Source organism: Monodelphis domestica, chromosome 2 (genome assembly GCF_027887165.1).
Source record: "Monodelphis domestica isolate mMonDom1 chromosome 2, mMonDom1.pri, whole genome shotgun sequence".
In the NCBI taxonomy this organism is placed as follows: Eukaryota; Metazoa; Chordata; class Mammalia; order Didelphimorphia; family Didelphidae; genus Monodelphis; species Monodelphis domestica.
The window spans coordinates 529893397-529910857 of NC_077228.1; the positions used below are offsets into that span (position 1 = coordinate 529893397).

Sequence of the window (17461 nt, forward strand, 5' to 3'; positions counted from 1 at the left end):
TCTTCTTTCCCTTTGTGCTCCTCAGGGGCTGCCGGAAGTAGAGGGGCTTAGAAAGGATGGAACAGCCAAGATTTATTTGTTTCCTGGTGGTGAGACAGGCAGGAAGGGCTGCTTTCCTGGGTCCCCACAGCTGCCTGCCACCCGACCCCCTGCCTTAGGAGTCCCACCGGGCTCCTGGAACAGCAGTCCAAGGTGTCTGAACACAGGGCCGCCGGGGAAGAAAGCCTTAAGTTTCACTTCCTCCATCTGGCCCTGCCCTGGCACCAAGCCCCATAGCTTTGGGGTGGGAGGGAGGGTTCTCCCCAGGCCCACAGCCAGCCCCATCACCATCCCCTAGCTCCACCGGGATCTGTGACTCAAGGGGGCTGCCCCCCCACGCCACACTTCAGGAGCCAGTTAAGGCAGAAACAAAACACACTTTTTTTCAAATTGTCAATACAAGCAGCAAAGGGGCCCCAGTGGCTCACTGTAATGCCCCAAGAGGTCAGGTGAGCGAAGGGGAGCCCGTGGTCTTTGGGTCAGTGTCCTGGGGATGAGACTGACACAGACCCAAGCCCTGGACTTGGGCACTCTGTCCCCTGCAGATGCTTCTTCCTTGCAGGTCATCACCTCTTCCCCAGGCCCCAAACTCCATTGCTGATGAGGGCCTGGGGCTTGTGTCCTGGCCTGGGGGGTGGCTGCTCATCCACACGTGCTCTTTTGCAGGGACCAGGATGGGAGGCCACGTCTGCGGGCAGCCCTAGCAGAGCCTCAGTCTCGTTCATCTTCCGATGACTCTTCTTCTGCCTCCTTGAGCCACCGGATGAAATTCTGTAGCTGTGGAAAGCAGAGCAAAGGGCTCCTGGAGGGAGGGGCACAGCACCGAGGAATCCCCCGAGCCGCACGGTCCTGATCCCTGAAGCCCAGCTCCTCAGGGGGGCCCACACTCACCCGCTGGTTCTTTCGAAGTTTCTGGCCCTTATCAGGCACATCCCTTTGATTGAACCACTGTAGGATGGTCTCCTCAGCGAGGATATCCAGCTCATAGAAGGTCATCAGCACCTGTGGAGGGCCAGTGGGACAAGCTTTTCACGACACGGCCCCTGCCCGCCTTTCTAGCCTTTGGCTTGCCTCCTCCCCCTTCTATTCCTCACTTGGCCTCCTGCCCACCTCGGCCTCCCAAGCCTTGACTTTCTTCAAGTCTCCATTCACAGACCCTCGTAAGGTCATTTTGGCCCCTCCAGCCACCCGTGCCTGTCCTTTCCAAATGGCCTCCCATCTACTCTGCACATCCTGGGGAGTACATTGTATGTGCACGTGCTGTCTTCCCCACTCTCGTGGCTTTGGAAGCAGCAGCGGTTTCCCTGTCCTTTGTGTCCCAGGCAGGCAGACTGGTGCTTGGTGCCGCTTGCTGGCCCTTCCCTTCTGGGCCTCCCCGCTCCTGATCGTCACCTCCTAAGCAGACACTCGAGAGGCAGCTCGGACGCTCTCCAGGCTCAGCCCAGTGGCACGTGCATGTGTGTGCCAGGCATGCAGATAGCAGACAGGCAGAGCTTCTCCAGCACTAGACATGGTTTCTTCCCTGCCTGGGCCCAGGGATCCCAGTCACCTTGGCTATGGAGGTGACCAGGCCTTCATGTTCCAGGAAGAAGTCCTCGATGGCCGTCAGAGCCTGCAAGTGGTCTCCTGTACGCTTGATGTAGTTCTTGAACACAGGGCTCCAGGCCCGGAGCAGCTGAGAAGGAAGAAGGTGGGCTGTGTGAGGGAGGCCTGCTGACTGTCCACTGTCCACGGCCGTGAATGCAGGCATTCCTTCCAGCCCTTCATCTAGTCCTGGTGTTTTCTCTGTCCTCCCCCACCTTCCCTGCCATGTCATCCCGCCCCACCCTGGACCCCGAGCGCAGCACCAAGGACAAAGGACACGTTTCCTGGAAGAAGAGATGCTGCTTGTTCCCTCCTGGATCCCAAGTCTAGGCTGGCAATGACTTCCTGCCTATTCTCACTGGGATACCGTCTGGCCCCGGCTCAATCGCTTTTCACAACTTAGGGCCCCCTCAGCCTGGAGAACCCAAGTCACTCTGGAGGTCCCCCAGGAGGGGACTAACAGGGGTCCTCAGGGCCTGCCAGCCCTCCTCGCCTGGCTGCATGAGGCTCTGCTCACAGGTAGCAGGAGTCCACAGTAGCGGTTAGGATCCAGCTGGGAGTTGAGCTGCTCCAGAGGGAACTCCAGGACGACTTGGCTGAGCACCTGCATCACCTCCTTGAGGCTGATGTTATAAGCATACCTGCCAGAGGGAGAGCAAACACAGAGATCCAACTGGGCTGCTGTCGGCCTTACGGGGCCCCTTGGGGTGGGCAAGGCCTGGGAAGCTTGAGGCTCAAGGGGAGGTCAGGCAGGTGGCTGTGGAGGGCAGAGCTGCCTCCTCCCCTGATCGGCTTTATCTCTTAGCCCCCTGCCCCAGATGCTCATGGGCAGGGCTTCTTCCTCCCTCCCTCCCTCCCTCCCCAAATGGGCTCCGGCTGCCCGCCCACACCTCACAGGTGCTATGTCTGTGCTCAGCCTAGGTTCCAGCCAAAGCAGAAGTGTCTAAGCAGGGGCTGGGTGGCTCTGCCCTGTCTCTCCATTGCCCGAGGCTCCCCCCGCCCCCCCTGGAGCTTCCCTCCAGGCTACAGGAAGTGTCCTAACTGGAATCCTTCTCCAATCCTCCTCCTCTGATGTATCCCCCCCAGAAGCTTCAAAGACCTTGAAGACCTTCCAGCTCCAGGCCAATGATTCCATGACCTCCTCAAGGGAGTTTTCCTGTTTGCTTTTGTATCCTGAAGGCTCCCTGCAGTGGGCAGAGGCTTAATAAAGACTAGTTGAACTGTGGAAATGCTTTGCCAGGGAGGGGCCCATCTGGCCGCCTGGTACCAGTGAGGCTGATGAGGCTTCTCGATGCCCCACCAATGCCACCTTCACCTAGAACTCTTAGCCCCTGGGGGAGTGCTTGGCGCAGAGCAGACGGCAGAGATGACTAAAACAGGATGGAGGACGAGGTGCGATTTCATCCCCAGGTGAGTAGGCTGCCTGAACCAACACTACTGGCACCTTGGCAGAGCTGCTCCAAGCACCAGGGCTGCAAGGCTAGCTCTGGCTCTCTAGCCACCGGACCTCCCTGCCTTCATGCTGCTTATCATCAGTGAACAACAGGGGGCTGTTCTCAGCCTGCTTGGCCCACTCCCAAGGGGCCATGCACAAGACCCTCAAGGCCCAAACTTCTTACTTAAGAGAGTTGATTTCCAGGACCAGGTTATCGCAGGAGATATTTTCCTCTTGGCCTCGCTGCAGGGTCCCCACCACTTCATTCTGAAACACTGAAAGACAAAGACAGTGGACTGAGCCCCGGCCCAACTCCTGGAGGCAGCATTCAAGGCCTACCACAGCCTGGTGCCTCTCCATCTCCCCGGGCGTGTCTCCATGTGCTTCCCTTTAAGTGCACCTCCCCACCCCACCCCAAAACCAAACCAGATGGCCTCTGGTCCTGCCTCCACCTCCTCCTGATTTCATGTCCAACCTCTTATACCTCCTGCAGTAAATCAAGGGTGGATGGAAGACAGCAGGGATAGTTACAAGGCGTCACAGAGGGGAACCTGACCCAAAAGCCAGCCTGTGTAGAGGAGGAGGTGGTAGGTCTGGGCCAGAGAAGCACAGAATGGGCCTAAGGAATGAGCCTGGCAAGAGAGAACCTGGAGAAGGGGGACTGAGGGACCATTTGGGAGAGCCAGAGAGAGGGAGAGGCAAAAAGACAGCCAGAGAGAGTGTGTGGGAGGTCAGGAGTGGGTGGAGGCAGACCAGCAGGGTTGAAGAGAGTTAATACAGTGAAAGCTTTTCAAGAAGCTTGACAGGGGAAGGCAGGAGGCAGACAGTGCCTGGAAGGGCTGTGGGAAGGAGGAAGGAGTCCTGAGCATTTTCTCAACAAAGAGGGTGCAGCCAATTATCAAGGGGAGAATGAAGACATGCTTGCTGCCACAACAAGGTTCTGGAGGAAGCAGGATGGGGGACACTGGCAGGGAGGGGATTAGCCTCAAAGGGGAAGGGAGGCTGCTTCTGGAAGGAGTCCTGGGAACCGGCTGCCACAAAGAGAAGGAATGAATGGGAGGCTCTGGGGCTGCTCTCCTAAGATGGTCTCTGTCGGTCTTGTCAGTGACAGAGAAGGTGACATCGTCTGCTCTAAATGTGGGTGGGTCGCAGTGGAGAAAAGGCCAAGAACAGATGCTGCTGTAGTAAGGAGAGAGGGAGTCAGGCAGGGCCCCAGCTGAGGCGCTTTAGCTGTTGGGGATAGAAGGAAGTTCCATTCTGGGGTTTGCTTTGCTGACTCTCAGCAGCCCGAGAAGGAGAATGAAGAGTTCTGATGGGGGGAGGGGTGTCACCTAAGGATGAAGAGGGAAGGTCAGGGGAGCCTAGGACTCTTAACAGAAAAGTGGTTGTCCAGGCAGTCATGGTGGAACGTGGGGCAAGGGGATGGCAGAGGGATGGCCAGGGGCCAGACTCCAAAGGAACGGAAGATGGCCAGGAAGAGACAGCTGGAGAAGACATTTCAAAGCTCCCCATCACAGAGCTGTTGGAATTCCAAACGATGGAGACAAATGTGTGTTGCTGGGAAATGGAGAGCTTGTCTCTAATGGAGAATGGCAGAGGACAGCCACAGGAGGAACCATGGGCCAGTGAGCCCCCTCCCAAAATATGTGGGCTACTAGGGGACAGCAGCAGCAGCGAGGCTAAGGACAGGGTATGTGCAGACTGCCCAAGAGGAGAAGGCAGAGCTATGTGGGCATGGCCTGGCTGGGGGGATGGCTCTAAGGGGCAGCCGGAGAGTGTGGCTGGGCAGGGGGTTAAATGGGGACCACAGGACTGGCTAAAAAGTTCTGGGACAAGGATGAGAGTCCAGCTGACATCAGAGCAGGGGTTCTAGACAGTGCTGTGGAATGGGCCACTGTGCAGGAGCTGGACTAAAGAAGACAAAGACAAGAGCAAAGAAGGCAGCAGGATGCTGCCTTATGTTAGGTCAAGACAGATAGGATGGGGGCTTCGGGACCCCATGTGAACATCGTTGGGAAATCCCACTCTGCTGCTGGACCTTGACTGCTTGGCCTCCACATCTCCTCAGGTTCCTCCATCTCTGTCTGAGGGACTGAATGATACTAGAAGGCAGGGCCACAGGCTCCAGGTTCTCCACTTAAGGAGGCCTCCATAGTTTTCGCCCCATTTCCCACCAGCTCTACAGCTTTAGGACTTCTCCATCAGCCCTGGCACTGGGTGCCTCCCTTTTTTTGCTTCCTTCAGGCCCTTTTCCCCCCACTGAGTGTAAGTGGCCTGAGGGCAGGGACTCTGTTTTGATTTTTATCAGTACCCCTAGTGCCAAGCCCAGTGCCTGGCACAGAGTAAATGTCTGCTGACCAACTGACTGACCCTGTCTCTACCTTTAGCCAGTGCTTTTCACCTTTAATGTCGTCCAGCTGTGGTGAGCCTGCCCGGCTATCCATCTCCTGAGAGCCAATGCTGCGCTCACTGTCAGTTTCACTCTCTTCATCCGTGTCCACCACGAGTCCTAGGAGTGGGTGATGGGGGGGAAGGAAGAAGGATTTGAAGCGGAGCTGAGGCTGCCCAGCACTCAGGACAGACTCAGGAAGAGTCAGATACAAATTCCTCTGTGACCCACCCAGGAGGGAACCTTAGGTTACACTCAGGGAGGATCTGTGATGAATGCCAGAACTGGCTGGAATGCCAACCTATTTCTCCCCCCATCTTAAAATTTCTCAGACTTGTGAATGTTAAAGATTCTCAGACTCTACCTTAGAACATTTGGTTAAGACCATTCCCCATTTTAAACAATGAAGGTACTTGATCAGGAATGTGAGAACTCTAATCTTACTCCACCCATACTTAAGCATACTTTAGGGGAAGATAAAGTTGTAAACTCCTTACTGAACAATGAAAAAGTACTTAACCCATACTTATAGTGAGGCAAAAACCCTAAGCTAGGTCTAATTTTAGATCTAATACAAAAGGGTGCTAAGTACCTATGAAGGTCAAATTAATCACTAAAAGGTCAAGCAACTTGCAAACTTGCAAGGGGCAAAGAGGTGTGAACTTACTCAGAAGTTTTAGTCTACCCAGAGAAGTTGAGAACTAAAGAAGGTGTGAATTAAGAATGGTCAGTCCTAGATGTGAAAACTTAGGGGAGGTGACATAGGAGAAAATTCTCTTTAAAAGGAGGTCAAGGGGGCAGCTGGGTATCTCAGTGGATTGAGAGCCAGGCCTAGAGATGGGAGGTCTTAGGTTCAAATCTGGCCTCAGCCACTTCCTAGCTGTGTGACCCTGGGCAAGTCACTTGACCCCCATTGCCTAGCCCTTACCGCTCTTCTGCCTTGGAGCCAATACGCAGTATTGACTCCAAGACGGAAGGTAAGGGTTTAATTTAAAAAAAAGGTCAGAAGAGGTCTCTGGAGAGGGTCAGCTTGCCAAAAATGAATTGTAAGGCTTGGTGGCTGAACTTAGTTGAGCTGAGGAGCTGAACTGGTGGGTCTCTCTGAACACTAGAATCTTGCTTGGGACAAATCTTGTGGTGAGTGGATTAAAGACTGACTGATCTCTCTCTTTAAGGCTTAAGCCTAGGCTGGCCTAGCCCTTTTCTCATTATTTCCTCTTACTCTGTCTCTCCCTTTCATTAATTCTTTTATTTGTATTAATTAAAATCTCCATAAACCCAGCTGACTTGAGTATTTAATATTTGGGAATTTTCCCATGGCGACCACTTATTTTTAATTTAAAATCAAGACACTGTCTTGAAACCATATTTTCTCGGTCCTAGTTTAAGGCAAATGCTCTTTTATATGTAACACCCAGCAGGCTGCTGTGAGATTCTGGTGCCTCACAAAACATCAAAGTCCTAGGAGAAATCTCCATGCCTGGTCTGAATGAGAGCCCTCACTCACCCCATAGGCTCTGCCGAAGCTCCTCCTCTTCTTCCTCCTCCTCCTTGGTGCCTGCTCCCACTGCTCTCCAGAGGTAGCCTTGGCCTGCAGCACCCACGTCAGAGGGGTTGTAACCTGAAAAAGGCCCTACCCTGTCAGCAAGGTTCTACATGGAGGGGAAGGGAGCATCCACACCCCATGGCCCAGGAGTTGGCTCCGGGGAGCCCCCCACCTGTGAACTTCACTTTCTCTTTTCTGTCAGCTCCAGAGTCATCGCTGAATTGGTCATCATCCTCTTCCTCCTCCTGATCTGGAGGGTGCAGAGAGATTACAGAGCCCTCAGGCAGCTCGAGATCTGGACCCACCACCACCTAGGCAAGAGAGACGGGTTAGGCTCAGGCTCAGGTCCAAGGGCTGAAGGTCTGGGCAGAAGCAGGTAATTTCCCCCCTAAAGAGTAAGAGCAGGTGGGGTGGGGGCACATCTGATTGGGCATGGGGGTGAGGGATGCACCTTTGGGATTGCTTATCTACTCCCCAATCTAGGTATGGCATGGAACCTCACCTGGGAAGTAAGGACACAGCGTGGCTTCAAGGTAACCCGCTCCTTGACCTCAGAGTGATCACATAGCAGAGACTGATGAATCTGTGCCCCACTGGCCACCCGAACACCTTGCCACAAGTAGGCCCGGTCCAGTAATACGTTGTCACCTGGCCCGGAATTGGAAGGACTTCTTATCATCTGAAAGGGCTATTTTTAACTTGAGATTCCTCGATTCCTCCTTACAGATGGCAAGGAGGGCAAAGACCCAAATGATTCCCAACTAGTCCTCCCTACCCTGCCAGCCCATCCCAACTCAAAAGTAACTCAAGTGGCCCAACCTCTCTCCTTCCTTCACCCCAACCCTGACTAGTTCAAAAAGGCCGCCCCACCCCTCCCCTTCACCCTCCCTGACACCCAGATAGTAAGACTTAAAATTCTTAGCCCATTAGGCCCCATCTGAGACAAGGCACCCCGTCTCCCAAAGGGCAAACACCTGATTCACAAAGGACAGATTTCCATGAAATGTAGGCAGATCAAATGTAGGCAGAGGGACAGTCGAGTCTCCCCATTTCTACTAATGCTTCCTTGACATGAAGGTGGATACTTGGAAGTGACCCCACATCCCCAAGGGTTAAGCCAGTGGAGAGCATGCTCAGACAGGTAGGCCCTACTCAGCTGGAAGCCTGGGAGGACCCCAAGAGTAGATGAATAAGAGCTGGGAGGAACCCCAGAGGTGATCTAAGACAACACCTTCACTGAGGAAGCTGAGGTCTAGCTAAGCCAAGCCATATAGCCCATGGCTGTGCTGAGGTTCAAGGCAGAACCTCTTTCTATTAGATGACGCTGTCCACTAAGGGCATGTGGCCTGAGGCTTGCTTGGTCCAAAGGAATGCCCACAAGGATGAAATCACCAATTCCTGAAATTGATATCATTGCCTTTTCAGGACAATCTTACATCCTCACACTGGGACCCAGTGCAAGCATAGTGGGTTGTGATCAGCCCAAGAAAACATAATTAAGCTAAGCTAGTGACCTGCCTGGTGATGCCTGGTAAATATAAGGACCTAGAGAGTCTGGAGGGCCACAGGACCCAAAGTTTCTAAGCTAAAAGGGAAGCCTCCTGGGCATAAGGAAAGGAGAATGGCCCCATGTCTCCCTCAGTAGATGGGGCAAGGCTGGTTTTTAGGTACCAGGTGTCTCTGGACCATCCCTTATGCCCCCGCCAGGCTCACCGATGTGGCAGCCAGGGCCGATGATGCTGTTCTTGATGGAGCAGTTACTGCCAATGATGGTGCCGGCCCCCAAGAGCACATTCTCCTCCAGGATGCTCCCATGGCCCAGGCTCACTTCTGGCCCTCGGTAAATGTTGTGTCGGGAGTGTGTACAACTCTGGGCGGGGCTGTCAGTGAAGTTCATCTCTGGGGTCAGAGGATAGACCCAGCGGCGAATGATGTCAGCACCCACGGCCTCATACATGTGCAGATTGGAAACGCGGGCTCCGTACTCCCGGGTTGTAACATGCATGTGGATATGGTTGCCCAGGACCTAGGTGACCAGTCAGGTGACCAGCATCAGAGGATGGCCCAGGATCCATCTGGAGCTGGTGCCTTTCTACCACCCATTCTCAACCTGCCCAGAGGCCTAGTCTGCTCTGCAGGCCTGAAGCCAGGCAGGAGGACCCTCCCTGTTCCCTCTCTCCCCAAGACTAGCCACAAGCAGAGTTGTCTTTTCCCCATTTACCTCCTCATTCACCAACAGGCCTCGCACAAAGTCATCCCGAGTCTGATAGTCAAAGTTGTCGGTGAAGAGTTCAGCCACCTGTCAAGGGGAGAGTCAGGCTAAGTACTTCTCTACCTAACTGGAGTTGGTAGTACAAGAGCAGCCCACCGCTGCCCCCAGACCCCACCAACAGCTGGAGAAGCCCAGGGCATCCAGAGGCTTCCACTAGTGGGTGGCAGCAGGGAGAGGACAAAGAAGCAGGCTGGCTGGGCTTTCTAAGGGGGCGATGGCATTCTACCAAGCTTCCCTGGGAGGGTGAGCAGGATAAGCTCACCTGAGGGGAACAGATGCTGATGTGACAGTCCAGCAAGTCATACCGAATGTCTACTCCTTCCCCGCTACCCTGGAACAGGCTCTGTGGGGGAAGCAGGAAGGAGGGGCCTCAGCTTAGTCCCTCCAGCTTGTCCCACCCAGCCTGGCCCCATCCTCAGTCCAGAGGGCCAAGACACACCAGGGGAAAAGAGAAGCGCCGCAGCCCATGAGTCTTCTGGTAGTGGAGAAGCCGGTGGGTAGCACTGTCCATGGCCACCACGATGTTGTCCTCAGGGCATCGTGTAGGGTGGCTAGGGGAGGACTCCTTGAAGATCATGGTCATCACAGACACGTTCTTCTCCCGTTTTCTCCGCAACCTGCACAGGCGAAGAGGGAGAAGGCTGCAGATGATTGTCTCATAGCTCAGCCTGCTCAGGCTCGTCTCCAGCAGGCTCCCACTCACACCTGTGCTCCTCAAGGGCAGGGGTGATGTTGATGTTGGAGACCACGTCTCCATAGACAAGCAGAAAGTCAGAGCGCACCAAGGCCTTGGCATCCACGTCCCGGAGCACATCCCCAAGGGAGCGGTACATCTCTGAGGTCACGATGCGAACTACGTTGGGGGACGTGGGGAGGCACCACTTGGACTTCCTAGGGGGAAGGGAAGGGAAGAGGATGAGATCAGCCATAAAAAAGGCACACGTATCTCTATCTCCCACTTGTCCTGTGCGACTACAATTCAGTTCTATGGATATTTATTAACAACTGCTGTATGCATGCCATGGAGGATGTAAAGAGGAGACAACCTGGGCCAGCCCAAAGGAGCCCAAGAGTCTCAGAGGGCAGTAGGGATGGAGCTAACAAAGGCTCTCCTAGGTAAGCAAGGAGGCACATGTATAGAATGTGACGAGGACAAAAACAGAGATCCAAAACCCTCTAAGAAAGTTTAGAGAAGGGGAGACTGATGACGGCCAAGCATAAGAAAGGCTTCAGAGAAGACAAGATGTGAGTTGGGCCATGAGGACATCAAGGATTTCAAGGGAACATTTCAGGCATGAGAAGAGGCCTGGGAAAATGGAGGGGGAGGGAGGAAGGAGGGGAGAGAAAAAAGAAACACTGAGTAGAAGAGTCTGGTTGGAAAACAGATTGAAGGAAAGGGAGTTCGAAAAAACAGCTTTGACTCTGGAGGGCCTTCAAAGCCAGAGGGAAGTCTGAGAACCATTTAAAGCCCTGGAGCAGGGAGACGCCATGGCCAGCCCTAGGAATGCCACCTGTACTCCATGGAGGGAGAACAGCCAGGCGGTGCTGCCAGTAGTGATGCCTGACCAAGGAGGGGGCAGACGAGGTGTCAAGCTGGATGACAGGACAATGAGGCAAAGCTCAGCGCGTGGTCATTAGGAGCTCAAGGCTGACTTGGAAGTAAAATGTGTGAGGGCTAGGGACTGGGCTCCATTGTATCAATGACCCGAATGAGGACACTGGTGGCTTATGTATCAAATTTGTAGAAGGCTTTTATAAAACTGGGAGGAAGAGTAGCTATCATGGTGGAGGCCAGAAGCTGGATTCCCAAAGAGCCCAGCTGGCTTAGAATGCTGGGCCCAGTCTAATGATTCTAATTGAATGGGTATAAAAATAGCCCCATGCAAGATGGGGAAGTGTGGCTAAGCAGAGGTGACCCAAACACTATTTGGGGGCTATTTGGATGGTCAGAAGAATAACATGGTAGCCCAGGAAGGGGAGCCATCCTGAGCTGCCATTAAAAAGAGCTCCTGCTTCCAGGACTAGAGAGGTCTGTAGCCTCAACCCACATCAGGGCTTGGGGGTGGGGTGGGATGGAGAGTTGCACCCGGGACGGTTGTGGGCACCAAATCTAGGAAGAGAAATCAGGAGGTAGCAGATGGTGCCAAAGGGGCCTCCAGATGATCCACATGTGGTTCAGCTAAGACACTGGGATTGGTTCACCTAGAGATGCCCTGGGAGAACATGACCACTGTCTTCAAGCATGTGAAAGAGCTCTGGCAAAGTCTGGGCTTTGGAGTCCAAGACCTAGATCTGAATCCCAGCTTTGCTAGCAGTCACCTTGGCCAAGTCACCTAGACTCTCTAGACTTCTTTTCCTTCTCTAAAAATGTAAGAGCTTTTCCAGATCAAAATCACAGGTTGTTTGGGAGAGTCAAAGATGCCAAGGCAGGTTCTCAGCCAGTCTGGTGACTGGGAAGAAAGAGCTAAAGGCCTTGGTAGTTTTCCCAGCGCCCACCCACTTGGCAGAGCGTCCCTAACTTCAAAGGAATCTGGAGACTATAATTAGGATTTCCAGCTTCCTGGGTGTCACCAGTCTTCTTTTATGGGCTGGATGGAGGTCAATACTCCTATCTTGCCCTGCATCTCAGAGTCCCTGACTCCAGAGCATGGAGACTCCAGACCATGGGCTAAGAGCCCCTAAAAGAGTTGGAACCCACAGCAGAGGTAGCATTTGAGGTAATGGGGAAAGCAATGGAGGCGAAGTTCAGAGAGATCTCATTTTAAAACCTGTCTCTAATATTAGCTGAGCAACTTGTCTGAATATCAGTCTCTTCATCTGTCAAATGGGCATAATAGCACTCTAGGGCCCAACTCCACAGGGTGCTATATGTATAGACATGTCTTTTCTTCTCTCATTTCCCTGGGCTCTAAGCATCCAGAGACATGCCCTTTCCCAAGAGGCAATAGAGGGAATAAAATCAATGAGGTGGTCATTGGGAGACCAGCCATTCCCTGGGCAGGTCACAAAACTATACGTGGACTCAAGTTTTCCAGTGAAGAAGACACCCAATAACTGAGCTGGGCAGGGTAGGACCACCAGGTATTCTCCAGGGCTCTGGGCCCACTCTCCTCCAACAAGTAGAGATGTCCTGAGGGGCCTGAAATAGCCACATCTTCCCCTCACCACCTTTACCATCCCTCCCACTCAGAAGTTTCCAGGGGGAAGGAAGGTAAGGAAATGGTAACTGAGGGAGAGACAGGCTGGGCCTTACTGTATGTGCTCTTTGATCTGAGGGGCCTTCCAGCAGCAGAAGACAAATGTTTCCTGCACCCCTGTGGCAGTCAGAAACTCCAGGGTGTAGTCAATCAGGGCTACATTGGCCAAGGGCAGGAGGGCCTGGGAAGCAGAGAAGAGAAAGCCTTAGTTGGTAGATATCCTGGGACCTTCCTTCCTTTCCTCAGCTTCCACTAAGGCTTCCAGCCCCCTGAAAAGGCTCTGAAGCTGGGTGCTGGCTTCTTATGGGGAAACAAAGATTGAAGTAAAGCAGCAGCTTATTCAGAGGCATCTGAGATCTTCTCTATGTTCAGCGTCCTATGCCCCTGCAGAATCAACAACTACCAAGCACCTGAAAGAGGGAGGCTTAGACTGAACAATTTTCCAACATGTTCTCCATTCCAAGGAAAGCCCATCTACAGGACCAGCAACCTGGGGAAGTGGGGCAGGACATCCTCTCTTGTTCTTCCATGATCTCTTAGACAAAAGCAAAACCTGTCAAAGCCTTATCCCTATCAAGCTTCTTCCTTGCCCTTTGACTGCCAGGAACTAGAAGCATGGTAGTAGAGTGAGCAGCAATGATCTTAGATTCAGGAAGTCAGGCCCAGGTTCATGCCTAGTCTCTGCCCAAGCTCGCTGCTGAGATAGCCAGTCACGGAATCATAGAGGGAGCTCCTTTCCCCTCTCTGCAGAGCTGGAGCTAGCCCTCCTGAATCCTGGTTCAGATCCCAACCATGCCAACCTATCTATTTGGCCCTAAACAGTACTGCTTGGTGCTGGGACTCAGTTTCCTTATCCATAAAATGAGAGGGTCAGTCCAGGTAGTCGTTCATATCCTCTCTACCTTTCTCACAGGGCCAAACCAAAACAAACCAATTAGACTGGGTAGGGCTACCAGTGAAAGCTGGGCCAGGGGGCTGGGATTACCCATTCCTGGACTAAGAGCCCCAATGCTTGCCCTGGCACATTTCTCAACCCTCCAACAGAAAGCCAGAAATGAGTCTCTGACAGGCTCTGGCAGTTGGCCTTGGAAGCCAAGGTCAATTTAACCACCTAAACAGTGGAAACAATTCCTGTGTGTGTGTAGAATTAGAACCATTTCTTCTGTGGCAGAATGAGCCTCTGTTCTCTTTCCCCTTAAGAATTTACCCATTCTTGACCAAGCTTGGTCCCAAAGAGGAGACAGAAGACACCCTTCCCTCTCTTGCCTGGAAGAGGCATGAGACCAGGAGAGAGGAGCACTAGACTAACAGCACACTTTTTTACTATACAAGGGAGGGTTCTCTGGCAAGAGAGACATACAGGAGAACATGTGTGTGGCAGAAGGAGAGATATCAATCCAAATTTACAAAGTTTCTTTCTGGAAACCAGTAAGGGCCACACAGAATCCTTCTTCCTGGGGCTCTGAGCTCTCATGCGATAGCTCCTGAAGGGCCTCCTCCTTCCTTTATCTGAGTGGGTTCCACACTAGACTGCTGCTCACTCAAGACTCAAGACAAGCCACTTGGCCTTGAGGACCTCTAGTTTTCTCACTTGTAAAACAGGGCATTGAAGAATCCTCAGTGGTCCTACTTTCCAACTGATCAGCCCCATCAAGAAGTGAACCATCACCATACATTCATCCTTGCCTTAGAAGCCCATCTTTCCCATTTGGGATGGGCAGAGGAGAGGGCCAAGGGCTGACTTCAAATCATGCCAAATGTCTCCCTAAGGGCAGGAGGTCCTTCAGGTAAAGTCATCTCCTTGGACCCTAGCTACCTGCTGGCAGGAACCTCCCTGAGACTCAGACTTCAATGCAAGGTCTAGGAGAGGTAGGGGACAGTGACAGCTGGCTGGGGTGGGGTGGGGAGCAGTCTGCAGACCTGGGTTGTAAGAGTGAGCCCTTTTGGGGGCTGCTCCCTGCATCACACTGGTAGGGAGGGGGTAAGGACACTTTTTGTCCCTAGATGAACCCCCACCTCCCCTGGCCAGGGCTACTCCTGAATGAATACCATATGTGACTGGCAGGAGCACACCCCTCTCCCTTGTCTTCTGGTGCCTCCCTCAATATCTGCCCGAGAAGAGGAGCCTCCTCCCTCAGGGCTGCCCCAAGTCAGCTCCTGGGTCTTCCCTGCACCCTTTTGAAGACCCCTGGTCTCCCTCCTGCAACCCCAAGCCCTCCAGTGGTTTCTCAAGCTTCCCCAAGCTTCCGCTCCCACCTCTATGCTCTCTGCTCCTCGAGTCCCTTCCGCTGCCCAGGTTCCCCCACCCCAATTCCCCCCAACCCTGGCTCGGTGTTCTCCAGGTCCCCCACCCCCCTCCCTGCGCTCTCCGGGGTTGCTCCTCTCTCCTTCCACTCTGAATGCTCTCCAGGTCTCCCCCTCTCTGCGCTCCCCACCTCTCCCCAATGTTCACTCCGCTCTTCACTCTCCCTCCTTTCTCCGATCCCCGGGTTTCCCCAGGTCTGCCAAGCTCTGAGCTCACCCTCCCCCGCGCTCACCCGGGGCCGGTCCTTGGAGATAGGGAAGAAGCGACGGTTGAAGCTGTCCGCTACCAGCACGGCCTGGAGGGGCGGAGGTGCCTCCTCCTCCCCACTCCGGCCCGCGGCCCCGCCGCCACCGCCGCCACTCCGCTTGCCTCCTCGGGAGGCCGCCGCCGTAGCCGCCATCTTCACCAACTGTTGCCGCTTCCGCGAGGCCGGCCGCTTCCACCGTGGCCCAGAAGGGACAAAAAAAAAAAAGAGCCGGGATCCCGAGCGCGTGTACTAGTGAGTGTGAACGAGGGGAGGGGGAAAAGAGGAGGGGCAGGCAGCAAGGCGCACGCGCCCTCCAGCTGTCAGCCTCTGGGGAGGGCGGGGCGGGGCTACTGGCTGTAGTTCCTGTATGAAAAAGCTGAAGTACGCGTGCGCGGTTTCGGGAACGCCTGGTGTCTCTAAGGCTGGGCCCCAAGCAGCATTCTGGGAATTGTAGTCATTTAATCTTCGCGTGGTCATCTAGTCCTTCACCCACCATACGAAGAAGACTACTATATTGGAGCTGGACTATACTATGGGTCCTACAGTGTTCCCTATCGTGGGGAATATTGGGATAGTAATAACTCTCATTTCTGGTTCTCTACACAACAACCCTGTAATATTGGTATTATTCCCATTTTACAGGGGAGAAACTGAGGCTCAGAAATCATAAATTCAGAGCCAGAAGAGACCTGAAAGGTCAGATTCTATCCCAGCCCCCTCATTTGACACATGAGGAAACCTGGCAAGTGACTTGTCTAAGGTGTGCTTCAGAGGAAGGATTTGAACTCAAGCCCTCAGACTCCAGAGTCATTCCATTGGAACACACCTAGGCCTTCTTTTGCCTCTCATGGGAGGAGTCTTCCTAACTGGGAATGGGTAGAGCTGGGCCCTCTGATTCCAAGACCACATTTTTTTCCTGGCTGTAATCCACCTGATTTTGCAAATTAATCAATCCAGTAATTATTTTTTTAATAACATTATTTTATTTGGTCATTTCCGAACATTATTCATTGGAGACAAAGATCATTTTCTCCTCCCCACCCCATCCCATACCGACCCGCGATTCCACTGGGTATCACAAGTATTCTTGATTCGAACCCATTTCCATGTTGTTGGTCTTTGCATTAGGGTGTTCATTTAGAGTCTCTCCTCGATCATATCCCCTCCACCTCTGTAGTCAAGCAGTTGCTTTTCCTCGGTGTTTCCACTCCCACAGTTTGTCCTCTGCTTGTGGATAGTGTTTTTTCTCCTAGATCCCTGCAGATTGTTGAGGGACACTGCATTGACACTAATAGAGAAGTCTATTACATTCCAATCCAGTAATTAATAAGCTCTTCTATGATCTGGGCATTGTGCTAAGCACTAGAGACAAAAGTACAAAGAGTGAGGCAGTCACTCTTCTCCAGGAGCTTTAAAGTCTAGATAATGGGTGGGTGGGGGCAGGGGGAGAATTGTTCAGGGAACAAGTTGTTTCTCCCCTTGATTGGACTTCAGGTACCATCAGAGAACAGGGCAGCCTGGTCCTGGAGGAAGAGCAGCAGAGACTCCAGAGACCCCCAAAGGACTGCTCTAGAAATCTGGAGCTGAAAAAGCCAGAGAAAAGCCTCCAGCCCAGGGCCTCCATGGAGGGGTTGGGGAAGCACCAAGAAGGAGTGGACAAGCTGCCATCTTTGTTGCTGGAGGAAGTACCATCACAGATGAGCTCACGAACTTGTAGATGCGTGTATCTGCCCCAGTTTAGGAAGTCTGCCTGCCAGTGGGGTAGGAGGACCCAGGGGTCCTCTCCCTCTCTTCAGGAACAGCCAAAGAAGAGATGCCACTGGATCAGGGCACCATAGGCAAGAAGTGTGGCAGAGAGGGAAGAACTTGGTTTGTTTTTCTTAAGGCCAAATCACAGTCTCTGCCCTGATGGGGATTTATCTAGGAGAGGAGAGATGGTGATTGAGCAAATAACTATAGCACCAGGGAGTGTGTCCTGAGTGCTATAGGAGAGGCACAAAAGAAAGGTCTACGGAAATGGAAGGATCATAGATTTGGGCTGGAAGAGCCATTTTAGAGATCACTGAGTTGTGTGGTAGTCAGGGATTATTGCCTTTGCAAATCCAACCAGAACTCTTATTGGATGATTTGTCTAAGGTCATAAAAGTAGTATCTTCAGGAGTAGAATTTGAACTCAAACTCTGGGACTCCAGCGCTTTAGTCTGGACTCAAAGCCCCAGGGCACTGGTTCTACTCTCTCTAAAGGGGCCAATGAAGGAGCCCCAAGCAGGGAGCCTGTCACTATAGAACATCTGACCAACAGACCCCTGTCAGGGAACTTAAATGTGCCAACGCCCAAAACGTAGAGTCCAGGAGAAACTTGTGGGCCACGTATGGTGGCTAGTGGTATGCTGCCAGGCATTGGGTATAAAAGACTCTGCACTCACAACTGCAGGCGGAACTCTTGT

General features: G+C 53.1%; 1 protein-coding gene across 1 annotated transcript; it reads right to left on the reverse strand.

The window, feature by feature from the left end:
• Positions 1-52: 52 nt before the first annotated feature.
• Positions 53-15383, reverse strand: EIF2B5 (eukaryotic translation initiation factor 2B subunit epsilon). Its single transcript, XM_001374454.4, has 16 exons — positions 15000-15383; positions 12519-12643; positions 9971-10156; positions 9705-9882; positions 9528-9608; positions 9215-9292; positions 8707-9019; positions 7496-7641; positions 7166-7304; positions 6955-7068; positions 5460-5567; positions 3243-3333; positions 2141-2264; positions 1589-1714; positions 931-1041; positions 53-816 (listed from the first exon to the last, which is right to left on the reverse strand). Exons 1-16 carry the CDS (start codon positions 15165-15167, stop codon positions 751-753), a joined length of 2154 nt encoding a protein of 717 aa, XP_001374491.2. The 5' UTR covers positions 15168-15383; the 3' UTR covers positions 53-750.
• Positions 15384-17461: the final 2078 nt, after the last annotated feature.